An 18,081-nucleotide genomic window follows, 5' to 3' on the forward strand; every position below is an offset into this window, starting at 1 on the left:
AGGTTAGACATTAGTTCCCAACTCTATCACAGACTTTCTGTGTGACCTTGGGCAAGTGTCTTCATCCCTCTGTAGCTCAGCTCTTCATCCGCAAAAGGGAGATAGTACCTCTCCTACCATTTGTTCATTTAAATTACAGTGTCTTTGAAGCACGGGCTATTACAGTGTGGACGTTTAGCTCCTATCACAGCTAAGCTTCAGAACGTGGTTCTGCCTCCGAGGGTAGGACATGCAGCAATAAGGAAGAAAACTATGGGTATGTGTGTAGGAGTATATATGTTTCAGTATTTTTTTCTGAACAGTTCTCTGCATTTTCATCTTCCGTAGCTGCTGAATCTTTTAACTACAAGAAGTTTTTTGAGATGGTAGGACTGAAAAATAAGAGCCCAGAAGATGTGAAGAAGGTTTTCCGCATTCTTGATAAGGATCGAAGTGGCTTCATTGAAGAGGAAGAATTAAAGTAAGTAAAGATAAATCCTTTYCAAATAACCTCACTTTAGGAGTCTAATTTCCTATACTAGAAAATAGCACACAATTCAGTCTTCTGACTGGTATTTTTGTGCTATAATCAGTTGTTTGCTAATTATATAACCTGAAGTGTGTTGGAGGTAACTAGGTGTAGCTTTTATGGCAGGATGCCTGAAACACATGATGATCTATATTTTACCGATAGTTCTTCAGTCAAATGAAGTTTCAGAGTAGAGCACTCTTCCTGAATGTTAAAGGTCAACAACAGAGAGGAATCAACCCTAGATTCCATCTCAAATATCAAAACAGTGGTACAAATAAATACAAAGTGAAACTGTTCTGAACAAACCTTTCCTTTTCCTATGCTTTTTCTTTAGGTTTGTACTGAAGGGCTTTACCCCCAACGGTAGAGACCTGTCAGACAAAGAAACGAAGGCTCTTATGGCTGCAGGAGATAAGGATGGTGATGGTAAAATTGGTGTTGATGGTATGTAACTAAATGAAAAATACTTTGACAGTAAAAATCTTATGTTATTCTTACATGCAAGGATAGAGTAAATTTAAGGCTCTCACTCAGGGCTGTGACCTTCTGAAGGGCACAACTTAGACTTAATGAAATGTCAAGTCTTGCTAAATTTGCCATACCTTACAAACTTCCTGGGAAACAGGAGTGAGTTCCAACACCAGAGGGGGTTAGAGTTTACAAAACCCAAAACTTAGTTAAGGAAAGGAAAAGCTGAGTACCACCACTTCTCCTTGATTGGTAAATAGGAAAATAATGTAAGACTTTAGACGACTTAGCAAGCAACTTCTTAAAATTTGAAGTGCTGTCAGTCTGCTGAGGAACCTCTATACAACAACGGTGTATCCAGCTTCTGCTAGTGTTTATGCAGGTATTTATAGCTAAGAAAACTTGTCACTCTCTATGAGAAAAGAACAACATTTTCACTCAAAGAACYGATAAAAAAAATACTACCGTTTTCTATTACCCCTTAGCATGAATCCAATTAGCCCACATACAGGGGAAAAAGAGGTAAAGGGAGAAAYGCATGTCTTTTTGTCTCTTTCAGTGTGTTTAAGCGATACATTTCTGAATTAAATCTTTCACCATCGCAGGAGAGAGCAACAGATATTTGTTTCCAGAGTACAAAATTAGCTAGACATCATTAAACAATAACAAATTCCTAAGTTTCCACCATATTGAAAGGCCATATGGTAGGTTAAAATCTAAAAACATCTACAAGTCTCATCTCTGTGTGTTGCTGTATCTCTGGGATTTATAAAAATGTCTCCAAATACAGGGAATAAAAGGCAAAATGAGGTTAATTAACAATCTCCTAGTTTAGAAACTGAAGAAATGACATACCAGATCATCCACTGACATATTAGTAGGTGATATATTAGCTAAATTGCTTGTTCATAGCACATGGGCATATCAGTTACTCTGATCCTATTTCTAATCTAAAGCTTCTTAAGTTCTCAGATCATGATGATATCAGTGGCAAATGAGAAATTGTGAAGCTTCCAGGGAAGTTCTCGCTGAACTTTAGCAGCATTATTSAATCTAGGGGGTATCCTTATTTAAGATACTTTTACATGCTTTATTTTATGGGTCTTTCTTATTTCCATTAAAATTARTGGCATATTAATGGGCAAGATTTTCAGAAGAAAACTTGATTCACATAAGTAAGCTTATCGCAGCTAAGCTCACATCAGATACTTTTTCAGTGATCCCCTAGAATCTGCAAAATAAGTAAAGTCATACAAAGGAAAATATTTTACGTCCTTCTTTTCTTAGCCCTCTTTTTGCTTTTGTGTCTTATAGATTAGTGTAACTCATTTTTTTTACAAAGTTTCCAAAATAGATTTGCTATTCTAGGAGATAATGTAGAAAGCAAAATCTGATGAGAGAAATCACCAGCCTACAACATATTCTTTGCAATTATATTTGACATTTCAGTAAAATAGTACAGGGTATGCATCAGGCTGGAATAAGCTAGTAAGCTATACTAAGCACAATGAGACAATCCTCTCCTTTTAAGTTGGAGCTTTGATGTAAGATAGCTAGTAAATTATTTTAAATGTCAAAATAGCCCAAATCGTTGTAAACAGAAACTATAGTTTGTGCAAAGAAAGATACAGCTTAATTTAGTTTGGAAGGGGAATTTAAGCTGAAAAAGAGGATGCAATCAATCAAAAGGATTATATCACTAACAGGTGATTCACGGGCAATAAACTTTTATAAGAATGACCAACAGACAGCCAGTAATGTGTGTCTTATATCAGAAGCTTTTCATATATCAGTAAAGTTTGTAACAGTGTTCCCATAAGCCATTTGCAGTTGGGCTAACCTTTATATGAAGATAAACAGCAAACAAGTTTTACAAAGCTATTCACTTTGTACGTATTCAAAATATTCAAATCTGTCATGCACATTGAAAATACTGGGAAAAAAAGTATAATGTGTATAGCAGTTATTCATGACAGGCCATTTTACAGCTTGTCTGATATCAGGACATTCTCTTGAAATATAGTGCCAATATAGTAATAATATCACCATCATAATATATAATAGGAAATACATGGCTAAAAATAYGAATAACCTTTCCTAACAGAGGAACCTAACCTTTCCTATTATGTAGACAAAACTTGTGGTTTTTTGGTTTGTTGTTTTTTAAAGAAGGATTCAGTTAAGCTGTAGCAAGTTAGCAACATGTTCTAACAGAATATGCAGAGTTGTTTTTCACTTTTAGAAAGATTTCATCCATTTGGCATGTGAGTTTCTGCTCTGCAGGATTTATTCACAGTCACTTGATAATCACAGCCTTTTTTCTTTTCTGTTCAGAATACTCTTGGTTCCTAACACAAGTGCTTCAGTTTATCTCTTAAAATCAGTTTGCAACACTTTCAATCTATGTACCCACCATGTCCATGATTTATACATGTTTTAAGTATTCTGCATCACTAATTCTAATTTGGATTTACATCTTTCAAAGTGATGGAAAAATGAGGATTTAATTTAAACCCTTTGGTATTTTTATTTCTCTGTCTGGTTTGTCAGGCTTTGGCAAAATGTTTTTTGGACACATCCACCATATTAGTCAGTAGGGTAACAATCTCACTTTTTTGAGCTGAGCATTTCTTAGCTGAACATCAGAATTTTCTTACAAATGCCTAATATATAGCTTTTCTTTTCTCTTTTTTGGGGGGAGGGGGCCGCAAGACATTACTCCTCATTACATCAAACTTCAATAGTTTTCTCAGTTCTACAGATGACTATGTCCTCCTTTTGTCATTTCCTCTCAGATGATTATGTTAAACCCATAAACCACTCTCTCTATACATCCTCTAATCCTTTTACCATTTTTGTTGCCCTTCTTGGGATTCCCTCCTGTTTGTCATTTTTAATGCTCTAAGGCACACACAACTGTGCAAGATGTTCGCATGGGTGACTACTCTAAGGCTAGATAGAATTAGGAATTATAACTTCCTTGAGCAACATACTATTCTGGGTGCCAAGCAGTGCGCCAAGCAGCTACTCACTGATATACAGATGTGCCTTCTGTATGCTTTATCATCCTGCTGAAAGACACATTATATACCAAAGCACAGAGTAACCTCAAATGGCAAATACATTTGTTTATGTAACTATTATGGATGTACCACTGATAATAGTAAGAAAGTAAAATCAGTCCTCTGAAATCAAATGAGTTTTTGTCATTATCATCAATGTGGTCAAGACTGCTGTGTAGGTTTTTACAGCAGAGAGAGTATCAACCTTCTGTTTCTGTAATCTGTAATTTTCAGTCAATTTGCCCTTATAAAATCAAATTTAAATGTAACATTTTTACAATATAAGGGCACAAATACTCTGAAAGACTCATTAATTAATGAGTCTCTTTGCCAAACTCTAATATAAAGGAAATTTATTTCACTACAGAATTTAATTTCTAGTTCTTGACTTCATCTGATTGAGATTTACAAAGGAATAACAGGGAACTAATCAAGTTCTTCAGATGAACAACGGTGGACAGTCTTGATGGTCTGGCATGTATAGAATTTCTTCCTTACCCTCAAATCCTTTCACTTCACTGTAAGATTTCCTAAATTATACTTTCCCTTTATCTTGAATTTCTTTGTTCTTCTGCTATTGCGATATTCCTGCTACATCARTGACTCTATAATCATTATAATATGCTTGCTCCTTGTTTACTTTTTTAAAATATTTTAAAATAAWTTTTCCCTTCTCCAGAATTTGCAACTATGGTGGCTGAATCATAAAGGCTTTGACCAATGCAACCCCTTCATCCATCCTTCACTGCCCAATTCCAACCTTCTGCTGACTGCTTTGGCTCCTGTTATATTTAATTATGTTATTTTATACTCTGGCTCTGTTCTCTGCAATCTTGTAACTCTGTAATTGTGCTGAAAGATACTGTTAAAATAATAAAGGTCACATCAACCTGGGCTTTACTTTCTCTCACTATGATTGGTTTCTTCTTTCAGATAGTCTTGATGCACATTAAGGGAAAAGGAAATTTGTTTTACTCATTTTTGCAGACACTCGTTGCTTTTTTCCTAGTTAAAGCAAAGTTGGAAAAAGTTGGTATAAAACACGCATATAATAACAAATTCAGCCCAAATTCTGAACTGTGCCAAAACTGACTGCATAATTTTTAAGCCATCCCTGCTAAATGGATGCATACTCATTCCCTGGAAAATCTCTAGTGATGGCAATTACTCAACTTCATTTGGCAGTTTATGCTTTTGACTTAATCATTATTATAGCTCTGAAGTTTTTCTAATATTCAAACCACATCTTTCTTGCTGATCAGTGAACTGTTTTTTTTTTTTTTTTTTTTTTTTTTTTTTTTAATCAAAATTTGTTAAATTTTTCTGGTGCAGTGGGATTTTTGGATAAAAGGCTTGACAGGAATTATCAGTTGATGCCAGCCATGCATGGAGATAACTTCAAACTACTGAAATGCAATCACTTTTAAAATGCAGGGTATGTTTACTAGCAACATTAAACAAGTATCTAGGAAAGGAATAGTGGACTTCTCAAAAGAAACAACATGATGGATTTCAGGGAAGAAGACATTAGATACTCAGCACCAAAATTCAGCTGTGATGCTACTGTTGACATTCCCACTGTTAAAATAGTACACCAAAAAATCCCATGACAAAAAAATAAATCTTCTAAAACTTCACAAAAAGGCATTTTTTTTAATTATGTATGAGAAAGTGAGACTCAAGCCAAAAAAAATGACTAGCCAACAGAGTCAAGAACTAAACCCTTGCTCCCCAAATCTCAGTTCAGTAACTTTGACATCAAGCTACTCCTTTCTACTTTTTTTGTTTGTTTGTCTAAGCAAAAGTTAAAGGGAGAGAAAAATCACTTTTGAGCAGCATCTTCCCTACATCMTGACAAAGCATTGATTACTATTGCAAAGAAAAGAAAGGAAATCTGCCATCTGTGGACTCCAAACTACTCCCCGCAGCAAATTGTTCCATTCTGATTTAGCATCACTAATTTAGTATTAATATAAAGATAAAAGACTGAAACTTTGTTCTGTATAGAACACCATTCTTTGCAACAGTAATTACCAATGCTACTGGCAAGCCAATAAACACACCTGAAGCTATTTACACTACAGTAACTCACAAAGAAGCCTTTTTGCTGCAGTTGTTGTTCATTCAAAATAAATCCTCTGGTTTTGCACAATGTATTTATAGGTATGAAGAATATATTCATTTTAAAATATTTTAAATAAAGTAAATGAAAACGGGTTGCAATAAGGCAAGACTTTTTATACCTTCCTTTTCTCAGCAGCTGCTGACCTCAAGTGGTAAAAAAGTGTAATAACAACAGGATATTGTGCTACAAACAAAAGATTACAATACGAATTATTAGGATATCACAAATAAGATCCATGAAATCATAAAATCAACAAAAAGATGGCCATATAAGAAAGATATGATTTCAGCCATTTATATTCTCTTTCTGTTCTTTGAACCTGCAAGGATTTGTATTTTAAGGCATTCCTGTGTGGCACGCAATCTCAAATTTTATCCAGAACTTTGACAAAAAATAATAAACAACAAGTCAACACAGCCATTAACGAGTTTGAAAAGTTATTTATGGTACATTGTGTGTAATAAAGTACTTTAATCCAACATTAATAGAGGAAGTTTACAGGCATAAAATTTGAAGATCCCAAATCATGATTCCTACATCAATTTGTTTTAATATTATTCTCTTATTCACTCCTGAACAAGCAACACTAAGCAAGCATAAGACCTGATTCGACCTGAAAATTTTCTATTGTATAGATAARATGGAAAGAAAAAACTTTTACTTTCAAACTGAAAAAATAATTACAATGTGAATACCACTTACAATGAATAGAGAGACCTCCAAAATATCACCKTCATGTTTCTGATTTCACTTGATACTCTAAACAAGAATTATTATCTCTCTATCCATGCATTTGTTTCTTTATTCAAATACGCTACCAGTATAYATAGGACTTAGGTAAGCAGAAGTCTCACAAAACCTGTTTTAAACCATATCTTTTCTTACCTTAATTTTAAATTCAAAGTAYGAATTTCAATGTTACACACCTGTATCTCTAAAGCAAAGAAGTCCCAAGCACGTGTCTAGCATAAATCAACTTCTGTCTGTACCTAAAATTGTTTTATGAATTATCCAACTCAGTACTTATATTCTTGCTTCTCCRACCCAAATTGCTTCCATATTTTACCAAATCTGAAATTGTTCCATTTCCAATTGMTAAAAATTCTCAGAATTTTCCTGACTGATTCTGCTAGGAGGAAGTTATGTAGTGGTGGTTCAAAATTTTGAATGCAAAATTTTAAGTTAAAATAAAATAATCAATATAAGATATTATATACACAAAACATTAAACTATTCATTCTCATATAATCTTTATTTTAAGGTATTGAAGACTCTCAAAGAATCTAACATGAAGATTGGAGAAAACAAGAATTGCCACAAAATTAAATCAAGCTTTCCTCATAGGCTGTGAATTACATTACACTTAACACACACAGAAAATCCACATTACCCTGCATTGTGCTATTTCATATTAGAAAGATGCTTTATTTTCACAGGCACAAGTAAAGAAGCAAAATTAAATTTCTCCAAGAAACGYTTATCTTGAATTTTTTAATTGTCATATTACATCTTCTCCTCTATCCTGTGCAGCRCATATTCTGTAATTCTCTCCATTGCTGTAATAAAGTAGAAGTTATAAAACACCAAATCCAGCCAGTATGCTGAAGAAAAACCTTAAACAAGTACTCATCCTTTCCTTAGACACTTAGACGTATTTTGTAACAAGATAAAATTATAAAATTTAAGATTTGTAAATTATGTTTACCCATACAAAAAATGACAYCACTCATTCACACTAATATTATATATTGCCAGAAAAGAAACACAGCACTCTTTGAACTACAACTCAAAAGGAAGAAAAGCCAAAAATCCACAAATCTTAAACAAATAATTTTCTGACAAATGACAAATTAAGATCTAATAAAAAAGGTTTGCACCAACCAAACATCAACAATCCTTAACACATCTCAGATCACTATTACCAAATTTTTAACCAACAAATTCATATTTTTTTTATGTTTTACATGGTCCTTTAAAGCTCTTAATACAGTTTCATGGATCATCAATTTTCCACGTCTTATTCTGAGAACCAACTGACTAGAGACCTGTTTATTTTGCCAGAGCTGAGATAAGATTGATATTTGCAGTCTATTCACCAGTTCTGAGCTCATCACTGTAAACCTAAGGTCTCATGATTGCTTCTACCCTTTGTTCACTTCATCAAAGCAAAGTTTGCTTACTTGCTTCTTTTGCCTTCTCTTACCCAAGAACTTTTGGGGAGGAAGTAAGGACACTTTCCCCTATTTCTAAATACTTTCAAACACTTGGAACAGACTAGACTCTCTCCCTGCTAGCAACAGACAAATAATTTTATCAAAGCCTTTGCGCTATAAGTGTCCAAACATGGATAGCATTCTACCCAGAACAGAGTTAACATTGTTACTGCTATAGAATTAAAACCTGAAGCTATGCAAAATATTTGAAATGAGCTCTTCCTCCAAAAATAACATTGAAAATTATGAATTTATACAAGGTTCAGTAACAGCACAAATTAGTCCACAAAACCTTTATAAGTGAGCATAAAGTGCAAAAGAATTCTATTTGGCTGTAGAACCCCAGACCGAGATCAAGTGCTCATCAGATAGAGAATATATGATTTTTGGTATAAGTCAATTGCAAATGACAGAGAAATCACACAGCATACAATAACACATCAAAATTAAACTGTGATTAAAGCATATGCTAACATTCTTGTGTTAACTAGATCAAGAAACCAGAGGCAATAAAGATCCAAGAGCATAGGCTTCAGCATAAGTCAGYGATCAGAATACCTCCTCTAGGTCCTGGGCTCTGCTCCTGATAACACATGCTTAAACCTGTGCTGCTGCACAATCACATCTTCATTCTGAGCAAGCATTCTGGCGGATGCTCTTATCCAGAGACCTATACTTTAGAAATTCCAAGACTCTCTAGAGCTCCAACATTTAAAASAACTTTTCTCCTAAACAAAAAATATATAGAAAGAGAGAGAGAGAGAGGCAAAATATGTCTTAAGGGGGTAGCTACGCACATGAGAGAGAAACTGTTAAAAATTTCCCAGACAGTGAGATTCTAATGTGGACCTCAGTATTTCATAAAGGAGGAAGAACATTTCTGACTAGTGCTCTTCTAGTTAATAAAGTAACAAAGCTTAATGAAGCTTCTCAAAGGTTGATACAGTTTTAAAGACAGAAGTAATATAAATGCAAATACAAGAATCCCTTCTGCAGCCACCAGACAGAGGAAACTGCAGTAGCTACAATAACAAAAGGACTGGAATATCCAAGTGAAAATACTGGAGGGCATTTAACCACAGAATCCCAGAACAGTTGAGGTTGGAAGGGATCTCTGGAGATCATCTAGTCCAACCACCTTGYTCAARCAGGGTCACCTAGAGTATATTGCCCAGGATCATGTCCAGACAGCTTTTGAATTTCTCCAAGGATGGAGATTATCTGGGCAACCTCTTCCAGTGCTCAATCACTCTCAGAGTAAAAATGTTTTTCCTCATGTTTAGAWGAAACTCCCTGTGTTTCAGTTTGTGCCTGTCGCCTCTTGTCCTGTCCCTGGACACCTCTGAAAAGAGTCTGGTCCCATCTTCTTGATACCCTCCTTTCAGATATTTGTATACATTGATAAGATCCCTTCTCACTCTTCTCCAAGCTGAACAGTCTCAGTTCTCTCAGCCTTTCCTCAGAGAAAAGATGCTCCAGTCCCCTAATCATCTTTGTAGCCCTACGTTGAACCCTCTCCAGTAGTTCCATGTCTCTCTGGTASTGAGGAGCCCAGAACTGGACATAGTACTCCAGAGGTGGCCTCACCRTGGCTGAGTAGAGGAGAAGGATCACCTCTCTTGACCTGCTGGCAACACTCTTTCTAATGCACCCCAGGATACCATTGGCCTTCTTGGCCACAAGGTCACATTGCTGCCTTGCTGGCTCACAGTCAACTTGTCCACCAGAACTCCTAGGTCCCTCTCTGCAGAGCTGCTTTCCAACAGGTCAGTCCCAAACCTATAYTGGYGCATGGCGTTATTCCWCCCTAGGTGCAGGACCCTGCACTTGCACTTGTTGAACTTCATGAGGTTGTTTTTTTCCCAGTTCTCCAGCCTGTCCAGATCTCTCTGAAGGGCAGCACAGCCCTCTGGTGTATCGTCAGTTTAGTATCGTCAGCAAACCTGCTGAGGAGGCACTGTGTTCCTTCAGCCAGGTCAGCGATGAAGAAGTTGAACGAGACCAGACCCAGTACTGACCCCTGGGGGATACTGCTAGCTACAGACCCCCAAYGAGACTGCGCTGCTGATCRCAACCCTCTGAGCTCTGCCATTCAGCCAGTTCTCAGTTTACCTCACTGTCCACTCATCTAGCCTGCACTTCCTGATCCTGCCTATGACRATGTTACAGGAGATAGTATCAAAAGCCTTGCTGAAGTCAAGGTRCACAACGTCCACTGCTCTCCCCTCATCTACCCAGCYGGTCATTCCATCATAGAAGGTTACCAGATTGGTTAAGCAGGATTTCCCCTTGGTGAATCCATGCTGACTACTCCTGATCAACATCTTTTCCTCTATATGCCTGGAGATGACATCTAGAATGAGCTGTTCCCTCACCTTTCCAGGMATGGAGGTGAGGCKGACTGGCCTGTAGTTTCCTGGGTCCTTCTTCTTGCCCTTTTTGAAGGCTGGAGTGACATCTGCTTTCTTCCAGTCCTCAGACACCTTTCCAGTTCTCCACAACCTTTCAAAGATGATGGAGAACAGCCTAGCAATAACATCTGTCAGCTCCCTCAGTACCCGTGGGTGCATCCCACCAGGRCCCATGGATTTGTGGATGTCAAGCTTGCCGAAATGATTTCTAACCCAATCCTCCTCAACCAAGGAAAAGTCTTCCTTTCTCCAGAATTTCTCTCTCTTCTCCACACTCTGGGACTGCTGAGGGATGGTCTTAGCAGTAAAGACTAAAACCAAGAAGGCATTCAGTAATTCTGCCTTCTCCATATCCTTCCTCTCTAGGGCCCCCACCCATTCAGCAGCRGGCTCACATTTTCCCTAGTCTTTCTTTTGCTGCTGATATATTTGAAGAAGCCCTTCTTGTTGTCCTTGACTTCCCTTGCCAGATTCAATTCCAAATGGGCCTTGGTCTTCTTCGTCCCATCCCTGCACACTCTGACAACRTTCCTATATTCCTCCCAAGTGGCCTGTCCCCTCTTTCACATTCTGTATTCCTAGTTCTCTGTCTGAGTTTTGCCAGGAGCTCCTTGCTCATCCAAGCAGGTCTCCTGCCCCCTTTGCTTCACTTTTTRCTCATAGRGATGCACTGCTCTTGAGCTTGGAGGAAATGATCCTTGAATATTAACTGCCTCTCTTGGACCTAACTTCCTTCTAGGGCCCTAGTTCATGGGATTCTTCCAAGGAGGTCCGTGAAGAGGCCAAAGTTTGCTTTCCTGCAATAAGCTTACAGAACATGCAGCTTGAAAAGGAGATGTTTATCCAAAAAAAAAAAAAAGGAGATGTTTATTCAAAAACTCTTTTGGTCTTTCAAGTAGGAAAACCTAAGGGAAAGGATCTTGGCAACGCCTAAATCAGAATGTCCAACCTTTTCAACAAGAACAGCAAAATTCTACAAGATTCTAGCCTGAAAAATTGATGGTTTATGTACAAGAATACAGTTGGTTTCAGTGGTGTTAAAGTGGTACAACAAGGGTATTAATGAACGGAAACTTAGGCCTTCAGGTGGTAAGAATATGGTAAACTTCAACAYTAATTGCAACTTCTTCATTGTAGAACTTCTAGACAAGCAGAAAGAGACCAAGGAATACAAGTCAAATGCGTTGCATAAGAGATGACTACTGGAGGGAAGGGTCATGGGTTACTGAAGAGACAAATTGAACATTAAAGAAAGAACATTGGAAAAGTCATATTTTCAAGTTTTGGAAACATTGCCTGGGAGGATCATATTAGTTTACTTTTTTTTAACTGTTAAACTTCACTTTCAGTAACTTTAATGACATGCAGTTTAGCAAAAGTATCACTAAAAATACTGAAATATATAGGTAATGTCAAACTATCAAGTACTGTTATTACTGCTTTAATATAAAGAGGAATCACAACTATGTGGCTATGCTAATTTATGCTTCCTTCCGTAGATGAATAAAAATTATCTGTCTTAAAATACTTGTATTCCTCCCCTCCTTGCAAAGTAATTTTCAATTTTGCTGGATACAGCACAACTGCATCTACTCCTTCAGCTGCAATGGGCTGTTGAAATAAAGCTATTGCCCAGCACCTGCTCCTAGTCAGACAGCTCAAATCAGAAGTTGGGGGGGGGAGGAAATATAAAGATTTTATGTTGTTGTAATGCAAGTCTCCTTTTAGCTTTGCTGCAGTCAGTGTTGAATTACGTTCTGCAACAATCTCCATTATCAAAGTATTTTTTTGTTCTCCTCTGTATGCATTTACTCTCTTGTTCATATATGATACCCTTCTTAGCAAAGTAGAGGAGTCTTAAAACAAAACTGCCAATAGATTTAATGAGCCTGCATCTTTTTTTTTTTTTTTTTTTTTTTTTNTTTTTTTTGCCTGTTGAGGATCCTAGGATTCAACTGCATTTCAACTGCATTCTCAGTTTGAATGCTCCAAATGAATATAACTGATACAATATAACTTATTACAAATTAACTTACAAATTATTTCTCTCTGGAGGTTTGAAAGGTCAAAATTAACCTGAAATTTAATCTATTATTTTGAATACAAAACACAGAACAGGTAGTAAAGGACGGACCTAATGCAATTTCTTTTCTGAATGGACCCTATTTTTACAGGCTTGGGATTCTTCTCATTCAGAATTTTTATTAGTTCAGTCTGCAGCTGGAATGTGTAAGATCTCATCAGAAGCAGGAACAAGGGCTCTGCTTTTGTAGAAATAAAAAGAGGCAAAGAGTTGGTCTAGCTAGGCACAGGAGCAAATGGGAAGGAATTAGCCAGTGTGAACAGCTACCGGAATGTAGGAAGGCTGTCTTGATTTGAGGTATGAGAGCAGTAATGAATGGGCAMAGAGCTCTGAGATGGAGGCCATAGGATGAAAAATACTGAAATTCAGGGTCTGGAACTTGAGAAAAAGGGAATCTGGATCTAGAAGGATTGGAGATGCCTATAAGGAGGATTTGAAAAGCTTAGAGCAGAAGAGGTTTTGTTATAAYATGAACACACTGTAATAAACTGATTTTAAGAAGAAAGGACATGAATAAGGTAGAAGAATGTTTCTAAAAAAAAAATCAATAATTGAGGTAAGTGCACATGACAGGAAGCAAACAGCATTTGGAACCCGAAGTTTTATTAGGAATCTCAAGCACTCCTCTTCTCCTTCCCCTATTAAAGCTCCAGATCCTGGACTCACATGACTGACTCAGTTTTCAGCAAGGGAAAAAAAAATCTAGCTGTCATGCCTGCAGTAAAGAAACACCTTGAAAACACAAAGCCCAAAGATTTACACAAAGTATAAAACAAAACATCACACTATTAATTTTTCCAATAAATTTCACTACTTGAATGTAGCATTAATGTAAACCTAGCAGATGCTTTCCAAGCACTGGCAGCAGCTATAGATAAAAAAAAAAAAAAAAAGGATTCCCAGCTGATATCATATTCATCATCATCACCACATAATGACTGTCATACTGGAATTATRGGCAGTTCATTTGAAGATGTCATATATTTACCTCTGTATTCTACAGATTAACACTGTCCTCACGATGCAGAAGCATACTTTGAGCTCACTTAGCAGTGTTGAAAGACTCCACGCACAACACTGTGTGGAACACAGCATGACAACGATTGCTCCAAGAATACATCCAAGAATAGTCCATTCACTGCTGARAAATGCTCAGGTCATACATCAGGTCACAATCAGTCCCTAGTCTGCCACTGGTAATTCCATGGAGACATCTATATAACATTAAGACTTTTTGTATGATGTGCCAGAGCCCAGATCAACTATCCCTGTCTAAAGCTCTGAGGTATATTGCTAAAAACTAAACAGAGATTTTACTTTTCACCTCACTACTTTCTATAGCTATCAGTGTGTCCTGATGCTGTATTGTAACTCTGATTTTCCTCTTATCACATACAAGAGCAAATAAATAAGGAAGATTCAAGTTGTTTTTTTTTTTCCAGATATATCCAGAATAAATATTCTCCAACAATTCTCCTTCTTACCTTTGTCATTGTGGATTTGAATACATCCTAGGGAAATCTGTCCCTCATTCCATATTTATCAGAAGAGAGGACATACTAGTTTCAGTAGGCCTACCCTGAACCAAGTTTCATAACCTTGTAAAGGTACCTACTCTAGGCCTAATAGCTTACCATTTTTCATTGACAGCCATCATTCATTTCTAACTTTCACTTTCCCAACTTAGTGCATTAGAAACAARTGACAGTTATGCCAGATCAGTCAGAAGTGCTGTTACTACTGTCAAAAAATCCTTTGGCTGATTCCACCATCTTACAATCATTCTACATTTCAGTGCACTGAGCCTCAGCCAGAAAGCTTTCACACCCATGTCTCAGTCACCTCCAGATGCTGAGTAAGTAATTAAATAAAAAGACAAGATCAGAAGACCCAGAACTATAGTGCTGTTGTTATGAACAGTAAATAGAAAGCATCTAAATTCTTTCTTCTGTTCCAAGAGCCCCACTTTGAAAAGAAGAAACAAAATGCAATTTGGGGGGATGTCACATACAGTAGCCCTCACAATAGATGAAGTTTCTATTTCTTCTACTATTTAAGCATAAAAGAAGTAAATCAATAATAAAATCTACACACACTAGTTCTTACTGTTCTCAAAGCTCTCCAGACATATCAGTAAATACTCAGACTCAGTGTTGTAAGAATCTACACATATGTCTGAATATTCAGACATTTTGAAGATACTTCTGATGTTTTACCACATTATTTCTTTTTATTAATATATTAGTTAAAAAAAACKCTGCAGTGATCTATATTTAAGAGATTTCTTACACAAATATCTACTAATTCTTTTACTTAACATTATTAATATTTATTAAAACAATAAAAACATTAATATATAATTGAGAAGCACTGCTAACTTCAAGTACAGATACATTAGCTAGCTCTTCAGGAGTTTTAATTAGACAGAATATTCAAGTTATATGTTGTAACTTGCTTATCCCACAGTGTATCAAGAATCTTTGCATCTATACATGAATAAATATAAAAAAGAAACCTTAGAAATATTAGTGAATTTAGCCTCACAAAAAATTCCTTTTTAGTGGGTATATATTGTGAAGGAGACAATGATTTGTTCAGTGCCTGACAGAATGAGGAGTACAAGTAAAAGACCATACGAGTTTGATTTATTCTTCAGTATAGTCTTAACTTGCTTCTGCCATTCCTTGCCACTCCTACCAAAGCTGCAGTCCTACCATCAGTGCTTTCTGTTGCCTGATGAAATGTGAGCCATGCATGGACAAGTGCAACCCACTTGCTGTTTTGTGACCACTGGACCAATGAATGTGACTTCAAATTTCAGGGCTCTATGGCTGTCAGGCTAACTTATCCTGTTCATATTAYAAAAGGGGTACTTCCTACTCATCAGGAATCTTGCTTTGAGGAAKAAATGAAACTTGGGGAATAAAAGAGTGCTCTATTTCTCCTCAGGTGGTAAGTACAGGATTTAAACTCATCAGCAGGTCATTTAAACTCAACCTCTTTGGGGTAGGGATCTCACCCATTTCTTCYTTCTAATCCCTTCTGGGTTTCTTTTCCAGCTCTTCCTCACATATTTGAGATGAGAAAATCTTCAGTGAGTACAGTTACTAGTATTCCAATTTATTCAGCAGCAACCCTTTTGAACTGTTAACAGCAGACTGTGATTCTGCTTGGATTACAAGATCTGGATAAGTAACTCCATCCTTAATCCATCACTGTCAATGGAAGTAATGGAACAACTTCTACCTATGAAAAGTCAGGAATAGGAAAAGATTGAGGTTGTAAAAATAGAGTGGGACAAAAGAAGAGCACAAATAAACAGTGGACACAAGTCCATTGAGAGTCCTATGCACAAGTGTATCCAGATACAAGTAAGAAACAAGGGAATGGGACATAGTGTGCTAACAGAAAAAGAGTAAATAGAAGAAAGCAGATAACCAAGTTCCAAAGTAGAGTTCTTCAATAGCAATGAAAATCTCACCTCCAAYATAATTTATACCTTCTGTTACACTGATACCAGTGTAAAGTTGGTAGAGATATTTGAGATTTCAGTAAATGTTGATTGATATCACACTACAGCCAGGATCAATAAATCTCAAGTACTTCATAATGGAGCCTCAAAGCCTTCRTATACAAACCCATCAGCAAACTGGGATGATGTTACAAATAGACAAAGGATAATGCAAAAATTGCAAAAATGTAACAGACATGAGTGAGTTTTTCAGAAGATACAGGGGAAGTGAGAAAAGCTGAAAAAAGACACAGTACTTAGATGCAAGCAATAAAAAAACCAGCAACTGGACAGCTGTTTMATGTGATGGAGGATTAAGGGATGGACAATGAAAACAAAACAATGAAAGCAGTTATCAGACTGGGGATTAATATTTCTTTCCCTCTTAAAGGATCCCATAATAATGACTCCATCACTATGMRTCAGTAGAAATCACCATCTACAATGAAAGGCATTATTTATCATAAGCTAGAGAACCCTTCTTTCATGCTCTATCACAGAAAAAAAAATCCYCATTTGCATATGAAAGAATCATTTGATTTTCCTATTGATATTTATTATTTTTATGTTAGTTGCTTATCTAGCTGTATGTCTGACAGGTATGTCATATAGTCTCAAATATGTAAAATGCTAGAAGGCAACTTGTTTAGTCTTTTCTAAAAAGGCACTATCTCGAGCCAAAAATCTGGAAAACTGTATTTTCAACCAACTCTACTCCTTGAAAGGCCAATCTGAAGCCCAAATATTGGTGCAGTACTGATATCCTCTTCTTCCCAAGATTACTTACTTCTTTTCACAGTGAGCAGATTCCTTGTTTGGCAGTAAACATCCTAGAGTGTAGCCAAGTAAAGTTTATACACTAAGCAAATATTGTTTGTCTGTTATTGATAACATGCTATCTAAAAGCATAAGACCTTTCAAAGAGACGGGAAGGAGCAAAGAAAAAGGAAGCTTCACATTCAGCTTTTTCAGCTCTAACATGAAAACAGTAAGCTTGGTTCAAACTGCTTAATGAAGAMGACAGGAAATCAGGTTAGAGATCAAGGATGATAAGGGAAGAAACAGTTAAAGAGCAGTCAAGGGACTACTCGTAACATTACCTGAAAACAAAGAAAAGCAAATACTAGAATGAACCAAGCTGCAGTAACTGATGTGAAAGATTACAAAAATAACTTGAGGAAAATAGAACAAAATTTGAGATACTAAAAAGAGAGCAACAAAGAAAGTCAGGGGCAAGAAGAGAAGCAACTGAAGTACTTACGGGGAGAATACTATTGTCAAAAATAAGTAAAAACAGTAACTCGAGAAAAGGAGAGCAGATCAAAAATTGATCSAGGGTAAGAAGTAATTTTATTACTTTACTCAACTTGCACTATAGATACATTGGCCTTGACACTGGCAGCTGAAACCCCAGCTGACACTGTGCAATTCAAGAGAATTGCAGCTGACTTAAAAACAGAAGCAGCGAGATGTAAGAACAGGGTGGAGATGAGGTCAGAGCAACTCTGACTCCAGCTCCAGTCTGACCTCCACCCCAAGCCCTGAGGGAAAGGGACTCATATCACAGGACTCAATCAGCCTGCAACAGGAAAGAGACATTCATAGAATCATAGAATGGTAAGGTTGGAAGGGACCTCTGGAGATCATCYAGTCCAACCCTCAGCATAGCTTTTACAGAGATTAAACCCGCAACTTTG

General features: G+C 36.7%; 2 protein-coding genes across 2 annotated transcripts in view; one reads left to right on the forward strand and one right to left on the reverse strand.

Moving 5' to 3' along the window:
- Positions 1-4,918, forward strand: part of PVALB (parvalbumin) — a 6,634-nt gene extending 1,716 nt beyond the window's left edge. Inside the window, exons 2-4 of the mRNA XM_085323422.1 lie at positions 328-460; positions 846-955; positions 4,721-4,918. Of these exons, the coding sequence (XP_085179548.1) occupies positions 328-460; positions 846-955; positions 4,721-4,749 (272 nt within the window). The 3' untranslated portion in view covers positions 4,750-4,918. The remainder of the gene's footprint in view (positions 1-327; positions 461-845; positions 956-4,720) is intronic.
- The window catches only part of NCF4 (neutrophil cytosolic factor 4), a 58,026-nt gene that overhangs the window by 39,360 nt on the left and 585 nt on the right, over positions 1-18,081 (reverse strand). The window lies entirely within an intron of this gene.

Source organism: Rhea americana, unplaced genomic scaffold (assembly GCF_003343005.1).
Source record: "Rhea americana isolate MKP2758 unplaced genomic scaffold, rheAme1 scaffold_85, whole genome shotgun sequence".
Lineage (NCBI taxonomy): Eukaryota > Metazoa > Chordata > Aves > Rheiformes > Rheidae > Rhea > Rhea americana.